The sequence below is a fragment of the Pogona vitticeps genome, chromosome 13 (assembly GCF_051106095.1).
Source record: "Pogona vitticeps strain Pit_001003342236 chromosome 13, PviZW2.1, whole genome shotgun sequence".
NCBI classification, from domain to species: domain Eukaryota; kingdom Metazoa; phylum Chordata; class Lepidosauria; order Squamata; family Agamidae; genus Pogona; species Pogona vitticeps.
Genome location: NC_135795.1, coordinates 17,055,899 through 17,069,796, shown reverse-complemented (window position 1 = coordinate 17,069,796; position 13,898 = coordinate 17,055,899). Strand labels below are relative to the sequence as shown.

At 43.9% G+C, this 13,898-nt stretch overlaps 1 protein-coding gene across 2 annotated transcripts in view; it reads right to left on the bottom strand.

Moving 5' to 3' along the window:
- The window catches only part of CARD11 (caspase recruitment domain family member 11), a 62,504-nt gene that overhangs the window by 40,159 nt on the left and 8,447 nt on the right, over positions 1 to 13,898 (bottom strand). Inside the window, exons 1-5 of one of the 2 annotated variants that reach the window (XM_072982413.2) lie at positions 11,788 to 12,077; positions 4,524 to 4,737; positions 3,203 to 3,340; positions 1,834 to 2,159; positions 876 to 1,055 (exon numbers count right to left, since the gene is read on the bottom strand). In XM_072982413.2, coding sequence (XP_072838514.2) covers positions 876 to 1,055; positions 1,834 to 2,159; positions 3,203 to 3,340; positions 4,524 to 4,722 — 843 coding nt within the window. In that variant the 5' untranslated portion in view covers positions 4,723 to 4,737; positions 11,788 to 12,077. Of the gene's footprint in view, positions 1 to 875; positions 1,056 to 1,833; positions 2,160 to 3,202; positions 3,341 to 4,523; positions 4,738 to 11,787; positions 12,078 to 13,898 lie in introns of those variants that run through there. The other variant, XM_078381277.1, reaches the window with a different exon arrangement.

Genomic DNA, 13,898 nt, shown 5'->3' with positions numbered 1-13,898 from the left:
TTCATGGTCTGCTGTGGGCCTAACTGAAAACACAGCTTGTTGTGGACTCCAGATCTGCAACCATGCCTTGATCCTGGCTTGTTCCCTCAGCTGCCTGCCCTGAAACAGGAATTACAGAAAGGGCAATAGAGAAACAAACCAGCAGTGGGGAAGACAAGCCACAGTTTGTTTGATCAGCTGGCATGTAATTCATGGCTTTAGCTACAAACCATGATTGACAGAGATCATGGCTTATCATGACAGACAAATGCAGTGCTTAACTGACTGAGCTATGAACTGGGAAGATCCATCTTCGTGATCTTCTCATCCCAGCCATCAACTCACTTGGCATCACATAAATTCCTATTCACTTAGTTTCAACTGCCTTTCATATATAATATGAGGGTAATAATTCTATCTTACCTTACTGGGTCACTGTAAGGAAGAATTTCTGAGCTCTTGTCAGTCCGGTGCTTTGAATATATACAAAACATAGATATTAACCCAACCAATATCTACTCAGAGCTAAGGATTCTGCACCTGGAAAATCTGAAATCTCTATAAATTATGCAAAATGTGCATAAATTATATTTGCTCTTATTGCACACTTGATGCTACTATTTTGCATAATTCATTTTGCTTCTGCTCAACGTGGTCTGAGGCCAGACATTTCACAGAGCGCTGAAACGCCATCCCAAGACAGGTTCTATATTCTATAACCTCTTAAGGGTTTTTCAGGGGTACTTCTAAAATTACTTCCAGAAGCACAAGGCCTAGAAAATAACAGCAGCAGCAGCAGAAAAAGAAGGAGGAGGAAGCTACATTTCTCAGGACACTGAAATAAGAACACAGCACCATGTTCTCTTTGCTTTTTAAAAAAACCTCTCTTCCTTCACCTGAATGATAGATTGTAGCTCCTGAATCTTGGTCCTCAGCATCTCATTTTCTCGCTCCAGTTCCAGAACTTGTTCCTTCTTTGGTCGGTTCTCAATGTCATTCTTGAGCTTCAAAGACTGGTTTCTCTCCAGTTTACACTCCTCTTCCATTTTATTCAGACGGTGTTTCAGCTGGTCAATCTAGTGAGCCCCATAGGGTGGGGTAAAGAAAGACATGCTAAGAGAAGGTCTACAGAACATCTAATAGGTAAAGGTTCCCCTTGACATTTTTAGTCCAGCCGTGTCCAACTCTAGGGTGCAGTTCTCATCCCCGTCTCCAAGCCGTAGAGCCAGCGTTTGTCTGAAGGTAGTTTCCATGGTCACGTGGCCAGTGCGACTAGACATGGAACGCTGTTACCTTCCCACTGAGGTGGTCCCTATTTATCTACTCACATTTTTACATGCTTTCGAACTGCGAGGTTGGCAGGAGCTGGGACAAGCGACAGGAGCTCCTTCTGTCGCATGGATTCAATCTTACAACTGCAGGTCTTCTGACCTCACAGCACAGAGGCTTCTGCGGCTTAACCCGCAGCGCCACCACATGCCTACAGAACATCTAATAAGCATGCAAAAAAAAAACTGTCTCCAGCCCAGCAGTGGACACTTAAGCGGCCAATATTTCATGCTTTTGGGGGAGATCTCTGCCTATGTGCTTTATTAAATCACCATGGAGAAACTTCTTGTGTTTGCTTCCTGTAAAAACTATTTCACCAGCAGAGGTAATTATCACACTAAGCAATAAATCAGTTAACCCAGAGACAACTGGAAGTGAAAACAACATTTTGGACCATTTCAGATGTCGGAAATGAGTAGGAGCAGTGAATGAATGCATGAAGGAATATATGGGTCATGCCTCTAGTAACTGAATAATTGTGCGGGCACATCATATGAGGATCAAGCACCCAAAGACCTCACTCACTTCTATCTGTAAATCCCGGCTTCTCATCACTGCCATGTTCTTCTCTTCACTCAGTTGGGCATATCTCATGGCTAGGTTGTAGTTTTCATCCTTCACCTTGATCAGCTCATCGTTGTAGTTGTTCCTCTCGTCTTTCATTTTGTTGTACCTCTCTTGGAAGGTCAGAAGTTCTATTTTGTTGAGCTTCAGGTGCTTCCTTTCATCTTCCAACTGACGGGCTTTCGCCAAGAGCTCGCAACGCTGAGCATCCTTTGTCTTGACCTGTTGCTGCAGCTTAATGATCTCGTTCATCAGGAAATGTGTGAGTCCTTCATGGCCTTCTTCTACTAAATGGAGAAGAAGACAAAAAAAAAAAAAGTAAGCATCAGGACATGGCCAACAACGGCATGGCATCACCAAGGAGTAGCTGTAAACGTTGAGCTGACAAAGGCTAAGCCACTTACCTCTGGTTCCGAGAAAATAGATTTCAAGAAATTGGAAGTCAGAGACCAGAAGCCAAAATACCAGAGATCCAGAGTTGATAAGCAACAGAGTAATAGATTATTTTTGCCTCCTCTCAAAACTTTGACTTGGTTGCTCCCACCCAACATGTTGCATCATACAAGAGCTAATCAAGTATGTCTTCATACAAAACCTAAACAAATCTATGCTATTCATCAAGGATGGGGAAAGGGTCCTTGAAGGAATCACAACTCCCAGAGAATCCTTAGTCAGCAAGCCCCATGGCCATGCTGTATGGAGGATTCTGGGAGTTGTAATCCAAAACCTGTAACATCCCACATTTCTGATATTTCTTGCCACAGGGTGGTCTCACTGGGTTAAATGGCTTTAAGAGGACTGGAAAAACCCTTGGAATGTAGACCAAGGATGACTGGCCACAAAATCTACATAGAATCTCATGAGTTCAAGGGTAACATATCATTAAATACCTACTGCTGGAGGATATCAACAGAGGGTATCCCTGCCTCTAATGTTCTCTGCTTGTAGCTTTCCTGCAGCTAATCTGGCTTAAATAGGCCAGGCATTCCAAAACTCTACCCCTTTAAACATTTTGAATTATAATCCACATCATCTCTCATCATGACCAATGGCTGGGGATGACCGGAGTTGTGAGACAAAACATCTGAATGGAGGATGAGGTTAAGAAGCCTGTGGTAGACTCATAGTCTGAGCCAACCAAGTTCTCTTTATGTTCTTAATGTGCCTGAAGCTTATTATTTTAAACTTACTGTTTTCTACCTCTCCGCTTTGTTCCTATAAGAACCCCTCTTCAAAATCAAGGAAGTGTATTGTTACTGCCGTTGCTGGCAATTTCCTTCAAACCGATCCTATTTACCAGCCGAGCCCTAAAGGAAGAGACCCCACTGACCAACAATTGTGGAGAAGCGTCGTGTCGGTTCCTTGCCGGTTACTAGTTTGTAGAGTTCTGGGTAGTAAAATTCAAGGCTTTCTAAGAAAACGACGTAGCCCCTTTCTCCTTTCGTATGAAGGATGTCCAGCAGTCGACCTAGGGAGAGCCCAAAGGCATAATATGTTGACAGCATAACAGAAGATTGCTCAGCAAAGCAGAGCAAGTTAACATGAACAACTGATGTCCACAGAAAAGCACTCAAGAAAGAGGGGACAAGTTCCTCTTAGGCAACTACAACTTCCAGACCACCATGGCCTGTGGCTGCATGGGATGTGGAATCCCGGGGGTAGTAGCAAAAGAAGGAAATTCTACCATTGCTGATACCCAATGTACACTTGCCACATATGAACAACATGGCGTGTCTCACTTGGTCTTCCTCTAAAGCATAAGGACTGTAAAATGTGACCATTATGTCTGGGAACCGAATTTGTGAAGGGAGATGACCAGGTAGAAGTGGAAGGTGATGCCAAGAGATAGGAAGCGTGAGCGCACCCTAAGCATCGTTTCACCTTGGGAACAAATCCAGAGGAGACAAAAACAGCAACAGATGTGACGTCCCTGTTTGAGACCTTACAGCAACCTTCCCCAACCTAGTGCCTTCTAAACATTTCAGACTGCAATTTCCATCATCCTTTACAACTGGCCACGTTGGCTTGCAGATGACTGAACTTGTCTTCCACAACATGGGAAGAACATCACTCTGCCCTGAAAGGAGCATAGGAAGAGGGGCCATGCGCAGTGGTGGGCAATTTGGGGCAGGAAGGGCAAATTCATGATCTCCCAGCTCTTTAACATCGGCTTTTCCCAGCTCCAGCTACTACCAGAAAAAATCCATCTCAGGAAATCCTGGGGAAAGAGATGTGGTCAATCAGCAAGAATTAAGAGCCTGTCCATTAGGTAGCATCCAATGGATTTATGCCAACATCTTACATTAATATTTTTTTTCTCAAACACAACATGCGCCTCTTCCTGCACCCTGAACAGAGTTGTTGCTTATTCGTAAGCACCCATCATATCTAGAAGCACAAATTATTTCCAGCATTGTCTCTTTCCCCCCCCCTCAGTTTTTCTAGTCAACAGTTCAACTGTTGGTTCCCTTAGTTTGGGGGCAATCAACACTGTTGCCCAAGGACATGTAATCATGGAGGAAAAAGAGGGAAGAGGTGAACCTTCTGCAGAATCTGGCTTGTCCCTAGAGAGGAACACTAAATTGAGAGCAGGTCTTCCAAGACCAAAGCAATCCCATCATCATTTCATGGATCAGCACAGCTACTCTTACCAGCTCGGTTGATTTTGGAGAGTAGCATCGGTGAATTGAGGACTTCATCCTCATCTTGCTCATCAATGACTTTACACTGGCGCAGGTAAGGGGTTAGCTTGGCTGGGTTGATGTAGCGGGTCAACATATTCCGATTGCCCTCCACATTCTCCCACAGAGCATCCTCTTCATCCTTCAGGGTCTCTAGGCAATCATCCATTTCGAATTCACGTTCCTGCGAAAGAGAAGGTAAAGGACAGGTGACCTGACCGGTCAACTGGCTGGGTCAGAAAGAGGTCCGCCTCTGATCAATTAAGGGGATGAACAGCAGGTGTAAAAAGATAGGCCTTCCTTTGTTAATAGGTAAATTTTTGTACACATTTCCCTCCTTTTGGGACTGAAAGCCATGTGCTATTCTTGTCAATTGCAAAGGGTAGCCTCTGCTTCATTTCAGGGAACAGTGCAAACGTCACTTCAATGTGCCCAAATACTTCTCTGCTGTTAAAACATTCTCCATTCAAGCACATTTCCTTCAAAGAAGGATTAATGATGCTCACTAAATCCATAGATATCTCCTGAAAAACCAATCATAAAACAAATGCATGCTCATCTGCAAAATGTGGAACGGGGCAAGACTGCGCTGTGACAACCAGAAGTCTTTCATAAATTCACAGAGCTCCACTTCTAACCAGAGGCTAACTGTTCTATCGAGTTTGGGCTTTGGTCAAATCCCTCCTTTCCTCTTTCTCAGTTTAACAGCCCAGTTCCCTAGAAAAGGAGAAACAACAATAACCATTCACATAAGAGGCCTTAGAAGTTTATGCCACAATAAAAGTAAATCGGGATGCCTAGAAGCCATCTGCCAGGTGCCACGAGTGAGTTTGTGTTATGTTAACACAAATAGCACTGTAGAGTTTTCAAATCCAAAAATTCATCCTGGGGTGATATTTTTATTAGACCAATCAGAAAGCCACAAAAATTTGTACCGACAATATGGACTGTTTTTTTAAATAAAAGAATCACCTTAGGATAGATTTTTGCAACTGGTTTTATACGCAATAACAACTGTTGCTACAACAATTTGATCTGATCCCTTTTGTGTTACAAAGCTTTCTTTTTCTTTTTCTTCTCTTCTTTTTCTTTTTCCTCTCTTTAAAGCAAAGCCACAAGAACAGGCTTAAATGGCTCAGACACGCACCGGTCTTTTTTTTTAAAATCGCATTTGCTCTCTAGCCGGATCGTCTGCAGCCTTTGATTTGAGTGCCACTTAGAGTACAACGTGACACCTTGCAGAAACTGCTTGAGCACCATGGAAACGTGGGGTGGTGACAGTCTCAAGTCGCAGGTGTGAAGTCACCCATGTGGGCTGGCTTAAAACAAGGAAGGCAGTTATAGGTCTGAGCGTATGCTGGCCTCAGTTTCCCTGTGTGTGCATATGGTGAAACAAGGGGGCTAACGGACTATAATCAGAAAGGGTCTGCTCCATAGTAGAGGTTTAGCTCCCCTCCCCAAAATGTAAGAGAGGGGCTTATGTCAGGAGACAACCGTTGAATCCCATTCAAAAGTCTGTGATTCTAAAGTTTAACTCTGTCATTTGCTACAGTGGAAATTAAGCCTTTTAATTGCCAAGTGGCACCTTGCGTCCTGCCTCTCTCGTACACATGCTACCTGTGTTCTGATGGCTCCTAAACCCACATGTACATTATTGCATATCTCAGCACATGCAACTTTTAACCAGATAGTTGTGAGGCTTTTTTTTTTCTTCCTTTGGGGGTCCACTTCCTGTTTTTTCCTGTCAATGCCCACATTACTAGTGTAACCCACCTTGCTTGATTTCAAAGCAGGGATATGCCACAGGAAATCATGCTTGTGGGTTTCTGTTTAAAACCCACAGCAATCTTGCTCTTCTTTAGGCTTGACTCACTAACTATTTCTTGGACGAAAAACTTTATAGCCTGAAAAAAAACAAACCCTATTTCTTGGGGCTGCTTCCCCGGTTCCCTCTCCCACATCCAGCCGGTCAGATCCCAGGTTGACACAATTAAATAAGAGGAGTCTACAAGAATAGAGAGAACCAAATGGCAACAATAAAACCTACACACGTCCCCACTGTGGCTACCATGTGGTCATCATCTACAGCCACGATTGAACCGAGGCAATCTCAAACTGGAGACGTTCCTGGGCTGATCTTCGCACAAGGTTTAATTCTATTGACTTCACACCTAATAAATATGAATGCTTTCTACCAGTCGTTGGGAGATCGGCCCTAAAACACCTACCGCTGACATGTGGGCGAAAATGTGTTCTTGGATTTATTAAAAGAGAGCCGCAAAATATTATAGCTCCAACTCTCGGTCTCTCTCTCCCCCCCCCCCCGTTAATTATTCAGTGAAGTTCCTTCTGCGAGGGAAACCACATGGTGTGGCAAAATGAAACAGACCGATAAAGACAGAAAGATGTGAGTATATGATACCACAGGCTAATTTCATACACTCATTTTTTTAAAAAAGGGGGGGGGTAGTGGTAGCGGCTGGGCATCAATCCAAAACCTTGTGTACTGTACAACCAGGAAGTAGATTTCTCCACGGAGACAGGAAATCAGTTTTGACAACCCACAGAGACTTATGCAGACCGGTGTGTATAATTATCCACAGACACAGTTACATCCAGTCTTTCCAGCAATGAGTCCTGGGGTAGTGTATACAGCTGTCTCTACCTTCACACTTTATCCTCACAGTGACAGCCTTGTGATGTAGATCAGGCTGAGAGCGAACAACCAGCCCCCAATGCTGCTGGATAGCTCAGTGGTTGAGATCTCTGGCTGTGAAGCCAGAGGTTGGAAGTTCGATTCCCCCACTGGGCCTCCCCGACAACACGATGGTCCATCGGGTCCCTTCCAGCTCTGCCCTTCTAAGATGAGGAGAAGGAGGACTGAGTTTCACAGTTCATTTTGGACCGGAACTAATCCCATTCCAAGCTGTGAAGGCCGGTGCCCATTAGGGTTGATGGGAATCCTCAGATCTCAAAATGACAAAACAACTCTTTCTGCACTCCACCTAGATGGGAACGAAACCAGGAAGGGGTACTGTGGGGAGGTGCCCAGTATGGATAAGATCCTCACCGGATAAGTAGGTTTTATGAAACTTGGCATCCATTGATAACCCATACCATCCAAAATAGTGAGACAATCAATCCCCCAATAATGCATTTGAACCAATGGGGGGAAATGGCTCCTTCTTGCATCCTGGTTTATGCAGAACAAAGGCTGTCATCCCAAATCGACAAATAATGTACAGTTTGAATGCTATTTGTTAGGCATTATTGCTCATCTCAAAGGCACATGTTTTGTAATGAACTGGTTCATCAACATTCAGAACCAATAAATACCTTAACAAAAAGTAACACCTGCTCTATTCTTCCGGGTCCTTTTTGCCCCGTTCAGAACAGGGCAGGAAAGGAGAACCTGCTGGACTTGAACTCAAAAGGCAGAAAGCCTCCAACGAGTTACCGCAGCCTGCCTTGATCGCAGGAGGACATGGCGGGGGGCTTCCAAAAAGAAGCACACCAAAACCGTCGTCGGCAGCAGGAAGAGGTTGGAGGAACCGCCATGCTCTGCAACTGAATTCACCGAGTCTCCTCAAGGAAAACAAGCAGCATATGGAACACTGACATCTCTGACCCTTGCAGGCAAGTTGGGAAGGATTTGGAAAAAAAATGGAGCTGGAATGACAGCCGGTAGGCAGGCAACATTTTGCCAAGACAGACACCTTCAGTCAACCTGTAATGTGTGACACAAGTGTGAACACACCTAACGGCATTCACCAGCCCCCGTCTGAAGTCTCACATGCAATGTGTACAGATGCCGAAACATCAAGCTTCTGAAAAGTAACATTTTTAGGAGGGGGGAAAAAAGAGGGGGCCAGAAGGGCAACAGAGAGTGACGAAGAACGAACATCCAGGAAAGGGTGCTCCCGCGCACACACAAGCAGAAGTGTAGGCAAGGCAAGCCTCTGATGGCTGATGCCCCGAGACGTTCTGAGTAGCAGGAGCTACGTCATCATCTGCTACCTGTTCTCTCTGAGCTTAACCTGAAATCCTCCCAAGAGCTGGCAGAGAAACTATTTTCCTGAGGACTAGTAAATTGTGGCAAGCTGTCCCTGGAGCCATGCAATGGATTTGAGGGTGGCTTGGTCGGACATGGGGAATAAGGAGCCATATGGCTTGCCAAAGACTTCTTCCTTAATTGGTCGTGTGGACCAAGCCCACTGTCTGCATTTTGGGGAGCTGCTTATGGGGTTGGGTGGTTATGGGGACTTTTTTGATGATGAACCTTTCCAAGTTGAACCCTATACCACTCCACATGACCATTCAGTAACACATGAGTCCTAGTTGGGTTAGCCTCATGGTTCAGAATGCGCCAGAGTCCTTTCTTCTCTTGGAAAGCTCTCACCTCCTTACAGATTAGCAAAATGGAAGATGATTGGTGTTCCTTCTCAACAAACTTATGCATCTGTAAAAGTCTGTGCCAGTTTCCTCCAGGACCGGTGAATGTTAGGACCATAGCCAAATGAGAGAGTGGATCCTGCCGCTTTGATGCCGTTTCACCTACACCGAAAGCAATTTTACTTGGCGTGAACAACTTTGAATGGTCATCAGTGGGGAGGGGGAACGGAAAGCGAAAATAATGGGAAGAGGGCCAAATCCGTATGAGAAAAACACAAGCCAGCAAAAGCAAAAAATAAACCCAACAAAGCCTCAAGATGGATCTCAGCCTCCCTACGATTAGTGTTAGTTCAGAGCATGCAAATCAAACTAATGGCACAATAATTTTAATAATTTACACAGGAATTTAGTGCATCTATTTAAAGGGATTTTAGAAGTCACTAGCAAGGAGATGAAAGCTTGGCATTTAATAAGGGGTTTAATCTACACCTCTTCTGTGCTATCATGCATAATGATGGAGTTTTTAGGAGCAGGGGGATGATGATTACAGAGACAACGGAAACACAACCAGTTCCGAGTTTTGCTGCATGTACACAGCATTAGCTTCTGGCACATCAACATGCCGTGTGCTCAGTGTCATTTAGGAAGACAAACTTTTCTGCTTTGTTCATTTCCTCCATATATCCTCACAACCTTTTGGATTGTGCAAAGATTCACTATAGAGTTTCACCTTGGTGTGACACAAAATGGTGCAGAGGTTACACCCAGGGAGACACGACAGGGCTCTTTTTTCCATTGCCTCTGTCCTCAATCCATTTAAGGTCAGAGTAAAAAATAATAATAATAATCCATTTTTTATTACAACTTCTGGAATGCCTTGGCTAACACAGCCGCCGGCTGGGTGATTTCTGAGAGCTTGCAGTCCAGAAGGAGAACCTTTTGTGATCCTTGTTATGTATAATTTCAGAAAGATCCTAAAGAAATCCCAATACTTCTTTGTGTGCAGAACATACACATAGATTTTGGGCATGCATGAGTCCTCCATGAGATTATTTCATTTTTGACTTAACATGAAGTTGTGAACATACCATTTCAGTTTTTTAATCTGTGTTCGAATATTAAGCTATTTAGCACCACCACAAACTATAGCTGCAAATAGTAAAGCCAACATACAGAGAACAGTAGCTGTTCAGATCAGAACAACATGGGAACAGTTTGGCATTGTCATGATGATGGACAGACTGGGTCAATTGGCCTGGGATGTTAGGAGCTGGTCCTGTTCTCTTTTCCTGGTCAACCTATGCCAACACAGATGTTTCTAAACAACTCTAACTAATCCTGCCAAAGTCTTGTCCATCCCATTTTATATTCCCAAGCAAAATTTAATCTGCAGAGATAAGGTGGTCCCATGCATTAAGAGGACCCAAGAGGTCATAGATTTGCACAAAACATGTGTTTGTTCATTGATATGTGTACCTGGACGTTTAGCAGTAAATACCGTCATTTAAACCTCTGCAGAGAAAACTGTGACCAGATGATCCATCTACTGCCAAAAGGAGTCAGGAGCTGAACAAGAAGTCAGAGCTGGTGGTGGAGCTAAGAAACCAGTTGAGAATCCAAACCAGGAAGTCTAGTTAAATATCAAGAAAGGCAATGATAGCCTAGACAAGTGGTTCCTAACCTTGGATCGCCTTGGACTACAACTCCCAGAAATCCTGGCCAGCACAGCTAGCAGTGGAGGCTTCTGGGAGTTTGAGTCCAAGTACACCTGGAGACCCAAAGTTGGAAACCACTGCTCTAGACAAACTTCCACCTTACACAGAAGGCCTTTAACAGCAAACAAAGGTCCTTAGGTGGAGTCCTCAAGGACCCTCTACTTTCTAGAAAGCCACCCTAACCCACTGTTTCTCACCTCTTGTATTTTATCTCTCACCAATTACTCTGTCAAAGAATCTGGGTCCCACCACAGTGGGGGGAAAAAAAGAGCCCACTTTATCAGAGAATGAAAACTGTAAATTTATAGGCCTTCTGTTATCATTTTTATCACAGATGGGCACCTGTTAAGGGCATCCAACATTGCAGTAGCATTTGGGGAGTCTGTCTGTCTGTCTGTCTCTCTCTCTCTCTCTCTCTCACACACACACACACACATTCCATCAGTAGTTGAAAACTGTAATCACAGTGTTGACTATTAATGTTTCTTCTACAGCATGTGTAAAGAACCCAAACAATGAATTTTAAAAAAATTGCAGTGATGTTATTGGAAATAAAATTATTGCTATGATTAAAACAGAAAGTGCGTCCGAAACCAGGAAGCAGCTCATTGTCCGAAATCAGAGGAAGGCAATGGGAATGAGGAGAAACGCAGAATACCCAACTTTACACAAAGCCAGAGAGGGTTGCTAGCATGTCAGGTTTACAGGAGGATGGGGGTGGGGAGGGTTAGACTGAGAGAGGGTTGTTAAGTTACCAAAGTGCAGAATTTCCTTCTAGTCTCCTTTTACAACCCCAGTAGGTCACGTACGACAGGGTGAGAAGCACCACACTGATGACTCCCAACCGTGGGTCCCCAGTTTGAGACCCACTGGAGAAGACGGCCAAGGTTGAAAGTCAGCCGCCGACATAATGCCGCTAAATCAGTCTACATCTAAGGCGAGGTTTGAACAAGTGGCTTTCTGTTTCGCCGGATCAAACTGGAGGCAACAGATCACAAAAAGAAAGAAGAGCGTCGAGAGACAGGGAGAGAAAAGAGAGGTGGGCTGGCGGAACTCTCATTCTACATTTCTGGTTATTTCAGGGGGGCAAGCAGCCTGCGGGCTAAGGAAACCTCCCAGGATCTTACCTTAGAGCCTGCCAAGAAGCAAGGAAGACGCTGCCTGTTGTATGGCAGAGGCAACACAACAAGGAAAAGCTCCTGCTTTTAAAGTTCTTCAAACAAACACGACATTCAGAAGATCTGCAGATTTCACGTCTCCATCTTTTCATCCCAGATGTGTAGGGCCCCCGTTCTTCCTTTGGTTTTATTTCATGCCCCTACGGCTGCCACCGAACGGAACAGCATGTTTCCGGAAGCACCAACCCACCCGTAACTGGTCCTGCTTCAACCTAGCGACTATATTTAGCCGAAAGAGAGGGCCCCAGCGCGAGCAGTTTCCCCTTGTTTTGGGTTCGGAGGCTGAGATCAGCTTTTACCAAGGTTCCTCTTAACAGAGGAAAACCAGAAAGGAAGTTTTGGGCAGGCATAATAAAATATGTGTATCATTACCAGGAAAAATGGCCCTTAAAGCCAGAGTGGCCACATAATCTGGCCCTCTTTTATCCATCACCCCAGTATAATTATTAGAATACAGAGTGGTTGACCTGTCAGGTCCTAGAGCTCATAGGAAGACATACTGGGACGGATGGAATAATGAATTAAGGCACAACTTGATAAGTTAATTCATGGTGAATACAATTCTCTCCAATCTCCAGTTCTTAGTATAGAGCGGGCAACTTCTGCAAGTAGGGTGTGTATCTTGTATTATATAGGATACACACACACACACACACACACACACACACAGAGAGAGAGAGAGAGAGAGAGAGAGAGAGAGAGAGAGAGAGATTGCTATTTTCTTGTCCTGCAAAATGAATTCAGCACAGAGGTGAGGTGGAATTTCAAAATACGTCTATCCAAGTGACGCTTCCCACAGTATTTTAAACTTTTTTTTTCATGGAAGCCTTTAAGTTTTAAGCATTTCCCCAGCTGCTGACTCAGCTGCCTGAGCTTGGAGTCATAAAAATCTATTTTAAAAGGGTCCGATGATTTTATTTTCCAATCATAAATACAGAATTTAATTAGCAGCTTGCCGCTAATGAAGTCACCGCCAGAAGACAAAATGGGGAGAGGAGCGACGATTCCAAGCATAAAGCCAAAACTACAAAAAAAAAAAAAGATTAAAAAAAGGCCACCTTTCTACAGTAACGAGATTAATTCTTGGGGGGCCCATTTACTGTCAAGGCATCACCATCTTTTATTACAAATTTCCTCCATGTTTTACCCTGAATAAATGAAGAATATAGAGGGAAATTCTCAGATGAATTGATGTGCAGCATGGTTCAGTAAATATAGCCTCTTGCATCACACATATTGTTTATTTACTATTTGCATTTTAAAAATGAAATTTACTAGTCATTTATCAACATGGGCCTAAATTTAATGTGAGTCCTAATTAGAGAAGGCTCACAGAAGTCAATGAGACCTTCACTGACTCGCAGGTCCCATTCCGTTCAGCGGGAGGTGTTCTGGGATGAAAACTGGGCAAAGCTCTTAGATCTGTACAATGTGTTCAACTGGTATTAAACTACAGGTCAAATGAAAAAGTGCAAATATAGAAGAGGAAGAGCGAAACCAGAACATATAGCCAGACAAAGACCTACATTGCCGTTTCAAGCATCACAATTGTTAAGCCATATTTTGAACTGCTGATCTTTTTTATTCTAGAGAAGGATAGCCAAACTACAGTGACATGTCTTTTGATTACAGCCAGATCACTGTAATCTGCTCCCTACGGGGCTGCCCTTGAAGACAGTTTCAGCTGTGATTGTTATAATATATGGTAGCTGGAACAGTTGTGACAGTCAGTCGCTCGGCTCCTACTGCAAACGTTCTTGTTTCTAGACCAAATCCATCTAGCCTAACCCCTTCCCAAGCCAGGCAACCCACAGCTTGGCCATCATGCTTCCTGATGCATTTCCATAGTTCTAGACCAAAAAACAACCTTCCCATGTACTGGTAGATCCAGTCTTGGCTTCCTGCCCATCTCTGCTTTAAAGATCAGCGACTGTCTGTCGCAAAGCAAAAGCAAAATAATGCTTAGCTATCTTCACTGGTGCACAGGAGCTGAAAACAATACCTCTATGTTATTTTAGAGAGCTAGCATTTTACTCTAATTATATTTTACTATGTCCAGC